Source organism: Balaenoptera musculus, chromosome 9, assembly GCF_009873245.2.
Source record: "Balaenoptera musculus isolate JJ_BM4_2016_0621 chromosome 9, mBalMus1.pri.v3, whole genome shotgun sequence".
Classification (NCBI taxonomy): Eukaryota; Metazoa; Chordata; class Mammalia; order Artiodactyla; family Balaenopteridae; genus Balaenoptera; species Balaenoptera musculus.
The window spans coordinates 8,633,049-8,645,955 of record NC_045793.1 but is presented as its reverse complement, the minus strand read 5'-3'; the positions used below and the strand labels follow the sequence as shown (position 1 = coordinate 8,645,955).

The following is a 12,907-nucleotide window of genomic DNA, read 5'->3' as shown; positions in this document are numbered from 1 at the left end:
TTTCCAGGTAGTAAATGACAGAAAGGAGATTTGAACAAAAATCTCTTAATTCCTAATTCAGTTATAAAACTAATGCAGTTTTACTGTGTACAGCTGTTCTTGCCATTTTACCTCAGTGCCTTTACTCCAGACATGTATTTTGCAAGTGTATTTTTAATGATAACATAACTTATGCATGTTATAAAGTAATGTGGAAAACACAGAGAAGTATGAAGTTTTAAATTATCCATAATCTTACTACTCAAAGATAACCACTGTTACTGTTTGAGTGTATTCCTTTCCAAATATTTTTCTGTGCATTCATCCAAGTATATTTCTTTTGACATGTATTTTTATTTAGAGTTTTGTATCCCATTCCATTTTTATTATTCTGAGTGAAGTGAGGTGGCATTCTAGCCTTATGTTATTGGATTGGCCAAAAAGTTCATTTGGTTAGTCAATGTGTTTTTCCATAAAGTTCTTCATGAAAATGAAAAATATATCTTTTATTTTTAGTTAGAACAAATTTTTTGGCCAACCCAATGTTTACAATTGTACTGTATTGCCTTTCAGTGACCTATTTTTCCTATTTATACTAAAATATAAATAAAGAATTAGTCCACCCTTCTTGAGTTAACTTTTTTTTTCAAGATTAGAGCCCTGCTTCTCAACATGTAGTCAGGACCAGCAGCATCACTTGGGAGCTTGTTAGAACTGCAAATTCTCTACTGAGTCAGAATTTCCGGGGTGAGACCCAGGAATCCCTGTCTTAACAAGCTCTCCAGGTGATTTTTCACACATGATAAAGTTTGGACTAAAGTTTTGGTTTTCCATTTGTGTTGATGAGGCAAAAGCAGCTAATAAACCTGTTATAGGTTAAAGACAAGCAGAATAATTGTCGCACTTTAAAGAAAAAGAAAGAACTTCTTGCTTACCCAGATTTCCCTCATCCACATGCTTTCATCTCTACTCTTAATCAATTACTTGGGTTAAAGTCCACAGACCTCTTTAAAATGCTTGTATGCTTACTTAGAAATGCAGTAGTTACCTATACTTACTATCATCCAATTGTGCTTTCATTTGCATATACTTCTTCTGGTGAGCCAACTAATCATTTATCAAAATCAGAACAGGATGAACGGTAGGCACGTTTTAAGTTTCATTCTGACAGCTTTTCTTAAACATATACCATGTTAGATCAATATAGAGTAGAAAAGAAAAATATGTTTTGTACACCCTGCCCTCACGACAATTCACAATCTTGTTAGGAAATAAAATTTTCCTGTATGGTTTAATTAACAGCGGTCAATCAAGTCCTAAATTGACTAGTATTACAGTATGTGAGACGAGCAGTGTATGCCCTGGACTATACAGAAAGCTGGACGTATTTATTAGGGAAGGCCTCCTTAAGAAAGGAGGAATGTCAGTGGTGCCTAAATAATAATTATTATATTAACGATAAACAGTCCACCTATTAACTTTTATACCTGTGATACCTATTCCCCAGACAAGGCTGAATGAGATTAGGTATCTTTGTCAATGTTATATAAATAGTACTTTGTGGAGTCAGAATTTAAACTCAGATCTGTTTGACAGGAACCCTGTTTCTTACCACTTCTGCCTTCATAGTTAGCTCTGACTGAGAAGTTTTACAGATTGAGAAAGAGGCCTGTAGAAAACCACAAGTAGAGGCAACCCCAGAAAGGGTGAGCATGAGTTAAACAAGTTCCTGCGTCAGATTCGCCTGAGCGGAGAGCAAGGTTGATACCGGCAAGTTGCTAAAACCAAAAGAGATCTGTAAGGATTATGGAAGGTCTTACATGCTTAGATGGTGATCTGGGGTATACAATCAGAGATGCTGAAGAGCCATTACACATTTTTTAAACATAATGAAAGTAATGTTTTAGGATATTGCATAAAAAAGCATAATTGGGTGGGAAGTGAAGAGATATTTGGGTAGAACAATCAATTAATAGGTCGATTGTTGTAAATCAGATACCAGATGATAAGGAAAATGACTGGGGTGCTGGCAGTGGGGAAAAAGAATGATTATTAAATATTAGAAAACAAAGGTGAAAGTTTTTAATGGTAGATTGGCTGAAGGGACAATTGGAAAACCTAAGAATTTGAACCTGACGTTCTGGGGGATTTTGAACTGTACACAAAAATTGTAATAATCTGAAGAAGGATTGTCAAAAATTAATAAGGCAGTTGGTTTTTTCAGAGACTGTGAGTTTAAGTCATTCTTTCTTGCTTCCTAACTACATCCACCCACCTAGTCTCCATGTCCTGTTGATCTTAAATCCCATCTACTTTATCCTGCCTTGTTTGCTTTATCCTTTCTCATAATCTTCTATACCTCTGGCCATCTTTCAATAGGCCTATAGGCCTATTGCTATAGCAATTACAGCCTACATGCTCTCATTACTCACTTCCCTAAGAGCTATTGTTTTGCTACAAGGAACTTTCTTTCTAAAACGTACGTCAAATTATGGCATCTTTCTGCTGAAAGTTTAAAAATATTTGTTCAGTCTTTTATTGCATTATTTTATTTGGTATGGCATTCAGAATTAGAGCGACCATAGTTTATTATCCAAATAAGACAACTGGGAGATTGAAAGTGGCAATATTAATAATTACACTCAGATGAAAGGTGTATGGGCTGTGCTTAACTTTCTAGCCACATCCTCTTCTGACAGCACTTCTTGCATGAGCAGTGCACGAGTACTGAGTGAACAGTCTCTACTCCAAAGGTCCCCAATCTGTGTTGTTCACAGCTGTGCTTGTGTTGCCTAATCTACTGCTCAACACATCATATGGGCTCAATAACTATTTGCAGAAGGAAGGAAGGAAGGAAGTGGGAAGCAAGCCTTGAGTAAATCAAAGAGTTTTTGAACTGTTTTAGTCTAGTGTGTTGTGTTTGTTGAAATGAAATAGAATTTAAGGTCTAGCATCCTTGGGAAGAGGAAACCGTGGAAAGCTAAAGGGAAGCACAGAGAACGTGGGAGAGGAAAGTAGAAAAGGGAGGTCCCAGAATCAGACCTCCTACTTCATAGCTTAGCAAAGGACAGATGCTAGGAGTATTGAATTCAAGGGCACTTTACCAAAAGACTCCGCTTATCAGATAGATAGATTTTTACCAGAAATAGTTCTTAGTTTTGTAAAGAGGTCTGTCAAATTCATCGTATATGTCAATGTAGAGCTATTAAAAAAAGTTTTCACTATAGTGTTTTAGAAGTTCCAGCTATAAAGGAGGTATGTAAATGTCCATTTTGCACTTCTGAAAACAGGTGCAGTCTCTGTGAGAAAAGAAAATGTGTTAGGAGCATGGGAACAAAAAGGAAAATGATGAAAAAGAACCTACAATCTAATTACATAAATGTCAGTTTTCTACAAAAACTAGATTTGATGTAATTAAAGCACACCTGTAACAAATAAAATGAAACAGACATATCTTTCCATTTTCCTGAAATAAAGGAAGATTAGAAATCATGTGGTATTTGTGGGAGATTTATACTAAATATGCAAAAAGAAAAAGTGCCCCTGTGTGTGTGTGCATGAGAGAGAGAGAGAGAGAGAGAGAGAGATTGAGAGAGATTTTCTCTGATCTCTTAGCTGATAGCCCAACAGTACAGCCAATATTCATGGCCTTTCAGTAAAGTCCCTTACATTAAGGAGCTGATATCTATAAATAAGTATAAATTAAATAGTTTTCAATGATCATGAGCACCTGTGAAACATTACATTTGTTTAACAATTTATTGATTGTTTTAGACCTTTCCCCAACTAAAGCCATAGCAGGAACTTACTGTCTTTGTTTGTTAGGTCAGAACCAATGCTTATAGACTAAAAAACAGATTATGAGTTTAAATGTAGAGAAAAGTGTGCTCTTTCTTACAAGAGGATACTCTCCTAAACAGTGGTTTGATAGCATTTGATCTGTTACTGGGGCATTTATCTGGAGAGACACTTTTTGGGTGCTGTGCTCATGTGGGATGTTTCGTTCCAGCCATCTATGAGCCTTCCTGTGAAGCCTACAAACACCTAGGCCAGACATCAAATTACTACTGGATAGATCCTGATGGCAGTGGACCTCTGGGGCCTCTGAAAGTTTACTGCAACATGACAGGTAACTATGCCATATTTATGTTTCATGAAGATTGCTTTTCTCTATGTTGAGAATAAATAGCACCACTAAAGTTTGTTTCTTCTGTGCTGTATTCTTATCATAATGTGTGATAAGCTAAATATTGCTGGCTTTGTTAGGCTAAATGGTGAAATGTATTTCAATGCTAGGTTTTCAAAAAAAAGTCTGCCTTCTGATTTGAACGGTTAATAATTAGTGTTTAAAAAAATCATCATGTAGAGGAAAAACTAGAAAGCCAAATTGCAAGGTTGAAGTCCACAGAAAGAACTAGCCCCTGAAGCACCCTCCACAAGGACCTAGACTGGGGAAGGTTAGTACAACCTCTCAAACCACCCACACTGCCCAAGTGAAAGGAAGCTCAGAGGTCACGCCAAACCTTCCTCTGCTTGCCATGGTTATACAAGGAGCCGTTCTGGGTACTGAAAGCCCATTCTGGCACTAGCAAAACTTACCTGCCACTTTCATGAAATTTTTCTGGGGAAGAGAGCCTAGTTTTTCTTCACTTCCATATTAAATTTCAGGGCTATGAAATGAGATTGCGGGTTCCCACAGTCGTATGTAAGATGTACAGATCTGTAAGATAAGAGCACATCTTCCGTCAGACACTTGGTAGCATCTTGCCCTCCAAAAATCTGGAGAAGTGTGTGGGGCAAGTACTGTTTACTAGCTCCAGGAGAGGATCAGCATTCGATATGAACTCCTGAGGCATATGATGATAAGGATGATGATTACATGATGCTACTGATGCTGATTGCTGCATGGACGGTTTGCCATGTATCGGGTACCACAGTAACTGCTTTATTCAGACAACCTGGGTTTATATTCTAGCGCTGTTAATCACCAGATACAGAATCTTGGGCAACTTATTAACTGTGCTAACTTCAATAAGCCTCGGAATGTTTTTCTTTGAAATTGATTAATAATATCTACCTCATAGTATTATTGTATGAATGAAATAAGGTAATCTACATATGGTTCTTAGCATATTGTCTGACACATAATAAACTTTCAGAAAAGGTTGCCAGGAGTAAGGTATAATTATTTTTTAAAGAATTAGAGAGTTAAATAACTCGCTTATATTATTCAGGCAAAATTCAAATTCCAATATGTTTGAGGCCAGTGGTTCTTAAATCCAGCTGTGCTTCAGAAACATTTATGGAGTTTTGTCTTCCCATACAAACCTGTTGGCTCCATCTCAGGAGACTGACTCAGTAGGTGTGAAGTGCAAATAGGATTGTGTGCCTAGAACTAAGAGCCCTAAATAGTGCTGTAGACAAGCAGACCCCAGTGGAGAACTCAGCAACATCAGGAAGACAGACATGGCACAGAACGGAAGGGAGGATGATGAGGACGTGGGTGTAGTACGGAAGGTGGGTAGAGAAAATGGTAAAGTGAGAGCTACTGTCCCCAGATTTCCCCCCATGCCAAGGCTGTAAGTGTGCCCCAGAGAAATAATTCACTTGCCAGAAAGCTTGACCTGAGAGTTCATTGATTGTTGGACTTGTCAATGCAATCAGGTACTTTCTTCTTTACCTTCATTCTAATCTTACTTCAACTAAAGTAGAATCCATGAGAACTAGACTTAATCCAAAAGACTCTTGATGTTGATTTCTCAAAACTATTGTCAACTATTAACCTTAAGGGAAATCAGGGCATCCTGAATGGGCTTGGACAATTAAGAAGTTACTTTAGTTACTTTTCTATATGCCTTTTCAGAAAAGAACTAGAAAACTAAACAAAACCATAATGTATACTATCCTCATATGAAGAACACACAAAATGGAAGAGGATTTTTTCCTTTTTTTTTCGGGAGAGATCACTTTTCTGTGAATTGAAGGCCTTATGTGGAAAGGCAGATCTCCTCTTCATCAATACCTCCTTTAAAGAGTATGACTATAGTTTGACCTAATACTCTAGATTCAGTCTAAGTGGTGAAAAGAACAGCATGATTTCTGCAGTTAGAAGATTTTTTTTCTATCGTCAAGATAGTTATGAACACCAGTGTTTCAGGGACCCTTGAAGGCCATCAGGTACTCTTTGGCCTTTTGCAACCCATTAACCCTTCCTTCATCTGGAAAGAACATGAACTTGACCCATTAGGAAAACATGGCACCACAGAGCTTGGCTTGGGTTGTAGCTTTTCCAAGAGATACATGTTGAAGAAGAGGAGGGAGTGACAGCATGAGATACTCTATGAATCTTGAGATATCACTCTATGGTCATGAGAAATTGTATATGCACCTTAATTCACAACATTTGTATTAAAGAATAGAGCTCTCCCACTTCTTAGTAACCCAAATGTAATTGAGTGTTTATCACTGTTGAATATATCACATATTTTTTAAATGGGAGCAAGATATCTTCTCTGGGGAAGAAGCAATGTCTTGGCAGTGATCAGTCTCTTTTTCCTTCTTCTTACTAAGATGAGGGAGAGTTTTTCACTTGTACAGACATAGTGAATATATGAGTCTTGATTTTGGTTTCTCTACACTGGAGGAACTTTACTGGCAGGTAATATCTGATGTAAATTTGGGTAGAAACGAAAAATCACTCTGTTGGAAATCACTTCTGATTTATAATTATTCTTTGGACTACTAAACTTTAAATTCACTTACTAATTAAAAAATAAAACAAAACAAAAAAACAAAATGAAAACACAGTTAATTAATTTAGGGCCTGGCAAGAAGAAGGTAGTCTCTTCTGACTTTTAGAAAAGAAGTTCCTCCAAATAATCATTACAACATCACTGTTCACTAATATCTCCAAGTTTTATGTTTGTTTAACATTATCAAATAAGTAAGTTGTTCCTCATCTTATCCTTATTACATTTTCTGTTGAATCACAGGGAAGACTTGAAGTTTGTCCCTGCTAGAGTATTTTACTGTTGGATTCAGTCCAAACTGTCAGCATATATCTCCTGGCATCTCAGATACTGTTAAATTCTCAATTTCTCATTCCCACTGCCTCTTGCAAATCATTATTCTTTCCATTCCTCAAACCACCATCCTGATTCAGACCCTCAATTGTTGGGTTTAGGTTATTCTAGTAATGTCCTAACTGGCCCCTGTTGGTTTACAACCTTGGGAGTTCCCCAAGTGAAATCTGAAACTGGACCCTGTACGTGGAGGGCAAGGAGAGACTGAGAAGGAGGCAGACCCTCTAGATTGGTAGGTGAAGGTTTGATAAGCAAGGGAACTTACTTACAAGGCTTGTCTTGGGCGACACAATATGAGTAGATTTCTGCACCCAACCCACAGGATCTTAAAAGTTTATATCGAGGCCTTGACAGGGTTCAGTGACATATTCAGTCCAGATGGTCTCAACACCTACCTCTCGCAAGGATTTACTCCCTGTAAGGGCTGCTAGCCTGGGAATAGTAGGTGGGATGTACATTCCAAGGACAGGGGAGGGGTGAGGAGCCTCCGGTTGCCACGGTTCTGCTTAAGGGTCAACTGGCAGTCACATTCTCTCCATGACCTCCTCCAACGGTCCCTTCAACTCCAATATTTTCCTACTGCCCCTGCCTCCATGCCACCTGTCAGCAGGCTGCTAGATGAATGCTCCTACCACACCACTGTGATCATATGACCACTGTGCTCCATCCCAGCTACTGAATAATGGGAAAGGGCCTCAACTTAGCATTCAACTTCCTTCACATTTAATACAAACTTCCTAGCACTGTCTTTTTTCTACCCTGCTTCCTTATAGCCATCCCATGCTCCAATCAGAGTAGAGTTTCCATCATTCCCTAAATTCAGTTTGGCTTGTTTTACACTAAATTTCATGACAGTCTCCATGTGTACAATATTCTCTCCTGAAACTCTCTATAAAATACTTATCTCTCAAGAGTTTTCTTGAATCCTAAACTCCTCCATGAAGCTCTTCCTCATCTTCAATATACCCTTCACCACCAAATGACCATTATAAACTCTTTTATCGATCAAAACCTTTCCTCTTTTATTTTTAATTTTTATTTTATATTGGGATATAGTTGATTAACAACGTTGTGTTAGTTTCAGGTGTACAGCAAAGTGACTCAGTTATACGTATACTTGTATTGATATCTATTCTTTTTCAAATTCTTTTCCCATTTGGGTTATTACAGAATATTGAGTAGTGTTCCCTGTGCTATACAGTAGGTCCTTGTTGGTTATCTATTTTAAATATAGCAATGTGTACATGTCAATCCCAAACTCCCAATCTATTCCTCCCCCCCACCCTTCCACCCTGGTAACCATAAGTTCATTCTCTAAGTCTGTGAGTCTGTTTCTGTTTTGTAAATAAGTTCATTTGTATCATTTTTTAAAATTCCGCATATAAGTGATTTCATATGGTATTTGTCTTTCTCTGTCTGACTTACTTAGGATGATCATCTCCAGGTCCACCCATGTTGTTGCAAATGGCATTATTTCATTCTTTTTAATGACTGAGTAATATTCTATTGTATATATGTACCACATCTTCTTTATCCATTCATCTGTCGATGGACATTTAGGTTGCCTCCATGTCTTGGCTAGTGTAAATAGCACTGCAGTGAACATTGGGATGCATGTATCCTTTCGAACCATGTTTTTCTCTGGATATATGCCCAAGAATGCGATTGCTGGATCATGTGACAACTCCATTTTTAGTTTTTTGAGGAACCTCCATACTGTTCTCGATAGTGGCTGCACCAATTTACATTCCCACGAACAATATAAGAGGGTACCCTATTCTCCACACCGTCTGCAGCATTTGTTATTTATAGATTTTTCAGTGATGGCCATTCTGACCAGTGTGAGGTGGTCTCTGTATTATTTCTTAAACTGCATGTAAAATTTACATTATCTAAAAGAAAAATTTTAATTAAAAATGTAATGTACACACACACACAAACCCCCAAAATGTGCATTTCTTCATAGACTTTGTGAAAAGAAAAAAGAACAGAATATTTAAGCATCCCTCTAGGATCCTTTTTCTAGGTTTTTTCATTTCTATATTCACTGTGTGCCAGGAACTGTGCCATGTGAGAACAAATGGCTATAATAAATGCCTTCATGGTATTCACAACCAACAATAAAAACAAGCACTAAAAAAGTGAACAAATAAGTAATTTTTCTGTAGAGAAAAATAATAGAATTGTGAGAAATGGTTTATTTTGGATAGAGGATTTTTTAAAAAACCTCCCTAGGAAACAACATTTTAGCCAAAATCTAGCATATGAAAGGAGACAAGGCACTCAAAAAGGTGAGGAAGGGGAATGAGCCCTGAAAAATTATACCCCACAGAGTGAAAGAGATCATTTCCTTCCAAGGAACTGAAACCCCAGTTGCTGAAGCATCATGAGCCTATAGGGGGGCCCAAAATGAAGTGGGGAGATGGGCAGGGGACAGGTGGTGGTGCAGGAAAAAAATCTGGTTTTTACTTTTTCAATTATATTTCAATGTAGTGGGTGGGAATCTATGGAAAGTTTTTACACAGGAGAGTAAGAGGGTCTCAATTAAAACTACTACTTGGAGTACCATGAATGACAGACTAAAAGCACTGGGACCAGTTCTGAGGCTATTGTAAAAGTCCAGGGAAGAAAAGAAGCTCCTTTGGACTAGAGTGGTGATAGTTTAAGTGATGAATAAGAGATGAATTTCAGATGTACTTTGAAGGAAGCATTGTCAGGATTGGTGACAGATGGGAGAAGGATGGTTAAAGACAGTTGTCCGGGATAACTCCTGGGGCTTCCCTGGTGGTGCAGTGGTTAAGAATCTGCTTGCCAATGCAGGGGACACGGGTTCGAGCCCTGGTCCAGGAACATCCCACATGCCATGGAGCAACTAGGCCCATGCGCCACAACCACTGAGCATGCGCTCTAGAGCCTGCGAGCCACAACTGCTGAGCTCACGAGCCACAGCTACTGCAGCCTGCACGCCTAGAGCCTGTGCTCTGCAACAAGAGAAGCCACCGCAATGAGAAGCCCGTGCACCACAACAAAGAGTAACCCCCGCTCGCCGCAACTAGAGAAAGCCTGCGTGCAGCAGTGAAGACCCAACGCAGCCAAAAATAAATAACTAAATAATAAAATAAATTTAAAAATATATTCATTAAAAAGAGCAAAACATTTAACAACAACAACAAAAAGAATAACTCCTGAATATATGGATTAAATAACTGGATGAATTACAGTGCCATATGGCAGATGTGGGAAATTAAGGAAAGAACAGATTTAGAGGAATTTCAAGAATTCAGTTTTGACCTATTTAAATATGAAGTGCTATATGCCATCTCAACTGAGATGCAAATTCTGCAGTTGGACAAGCCCCAAAAGGATGTTTGGGTTAGAGACATAAATGTCCTAATTGTTAGCATATGAATATATGAGAAATGATAATATCACTTAGGGGATGGTGTAAACTGGGAAAAGGCATCTGTGAAATGAGCTCCTAGGAAGTTGATAGATAGGTCGGATTTCTAGTGATGAAATATTCTGTATGTAGGAGAATGTATAAGTAAGTGGGGGAAAAGTGTCTAAGAGAATTTTAGGGACAAATGGGTCATCCTTATGGATGTCGAATTGACTGCTTGGGTTGTAAAGAATGAAAAAAAGACTGGGAGGATGGAGAGTGATTTTGAATCAATGCAAAGGTATATAATGAATGAGCAGGACCCAGTGGGGCCTTCCTGGGTTCAGACTCCCCCCACCCTCCATGCCCCCCACCTCTTATTTGTAAAAAAAGCTTTAGCCTCCTATTCCTTCCCCGAGTTCCAAAGAGCAAATTTAATCAGAGAAGTGAGAAAATGAGAAAGTGCAGAAACAAAGGAAAATAGTCAAGCAAGACAAAATAATAGTTTAGCTATGAAACAAAGTCAAAAACATTTAGTTCTTCCTCAAGGGCTATGGATAATATCCTGAGCCATATCCTTGAGTTATTTTGCAGACACTAACCGCCCCCCACCCCAAGATGGAAGAAGTTAACTACATGCTGACCACCAGTATGTAGACCCCAGACAGGTTGGAACCAAAAGGTTGATCGTTGAGATTCCTGAAACATCACCCTGTTACCTCACCGTCAACCAATCAGAGAATTGTGCAGGAGCTGATCAGGCACCCTACGACGCACACCCATAGTGTTGCCTTTCAAAACTGTTACCTGAAAGCCATCAAGAAGTTCAGGTATTTTGAACATGAGCTGCCCATACTCCTTTCTTGGTGCCTTGCAATAAACTCTGTACTTTCCTTCACTACAACCCAGTGTCAGTAGAGTGGCTTTGCTACATGTTCAGTGAGTGGACCCAAGTTTGGTTCAATAACAAAAATAAATCAACTCGTAACATGCTTTACACGGGATGCAATTGATGATACTGTATTTTTAAAGCATGGTTTTGGCAGCTGGGAATAGGGTTTTCCAAAGGAGACCCATACATAAGACAGGGAAACAAGTCACAAAGCCTCTGTTGTAATACAGGAGTTAAAGTTGAGATTCAAGGTGGTGGCCGACAGGTAAAGGAGAGGATTGATTTGATGGATATTTAGAAAATTGAGTTGACCAGACTGTGGCTGGTGATTGGAGTTGAAAATGATTCCCAAGTTTCTGCCTTGAGTAGCCCCATGTGAGGGAGTACAGAAGAGCAGGGACAGATCAGGAAAAGGTGGGACTCTGTGTTGCCTTCAGTGCCTGTAATTCAGCCTGTTGGAGCTGTGCTGTGGGCAGATACTATACAGATTCCCTGAAGACTTTAAACACAATTAATCTCTGTCTCAGTTTCCTTATAAATAGAGTAGGAATTGGAATGAGTTGATCTCTACACTGCCTTCTATTCTTAAAAAAAAAAAAAATTCTATTATTGCTATGGAACATGAAAGAAAAATATCACTATTCAAATAATCGAGAAGCAAAATCCTCTTGCCTCAAACAAGCTTGAATTTACTCATTTCTTGGCCACATTTGACATAAATTGGCACTGTTCATTTTTTATCAAAAAGCAGTTCTTCTACTATGCAATTCTCCTTTTGACTATCTGCAGTTCAGCGCTTCATCACTTGGAAATTAGGGGGTGCCCTAAATGACAGCGTCTTAAGTGCTCAGTTGACATTGAGGAGAGAATATATTCATTGAATCTTTTGTAGGAGAATTCATCATTCTGTGCAAGTCAAAGCCTGGTTTCCTTTTTTAGATCTTAGGGCACATTATAAAATGTGGCCATTGTTATCCTCACCTTCCTTCTCAATTTTTATCACCTCTCTGAAAATTTGGTATCATAAATATAATTTTAATGAGTATATACTATCATATATTTCTAATATTGACCTCTTTCTTTTGTACATTTTTCTCACATTTCAGTTTATTTCTATTTCCTTAAGATGCTTACCAACATCTTCTAGAAACATTGAACTTTTATTATTTAAAGCTTCATTTAGTTCTCTCTGCCCAGTGATAATAACAATAGTAAATAAAGCTAGATCCAGCTATTTTCCTTGGAAAATTACTGCTTATCCCTAAATCAAAAACAATGTTTTCCTTAATATTCTATCCTCGAATTCATCTTTACTCTCTTTGCATTCATATTTAATTTTTAAAAATTTAAGTAAACATCTGTGCTATATGGTGTGAAGTTTAAAGTCCAAATAAGGAACACCTCCTGCATTCTTCCTAGCACTACTTTTGTAGTTTTATCAAAAAGCCATTAAGCTTGTTTACATAATTTGTGCTTTATAAAGCCTTGGGATTTAGCTGATCAAATTCTATTATTCTCTATAATGGTAAAAGCTGTTCATGTCTTTTTAATCTAGTATTTATAGAGAGCTTGTTA

The 12,907-nt window shown here is 38.0% G+C and overlaps 1 protein-coding gene across 2 annotated transcripts in view; it reads left to right on the top strand.

The window, feature by feature from the left end:
• CNTNAP2 (contactin associated protein 2) overlaps positions 1–12,907 on the top strand; it is a 2,064,798-nt gene that overhangs the window by 1,306,247 nt on the left and 745,644 nt on the right. For both annotated transcript variants that reach the window (XM_036864011.1, XM_036864010.1), the window contains exon 13: positions 3,989–4,108. In XM_036864011.1, the coding sequence (XP_036719906.1) occupies positions 3,989–4,108 (120 nt within the window). The remainder of the gene's footprint in view (positions 1–3,988; positions 4,109–12,907) is intronic.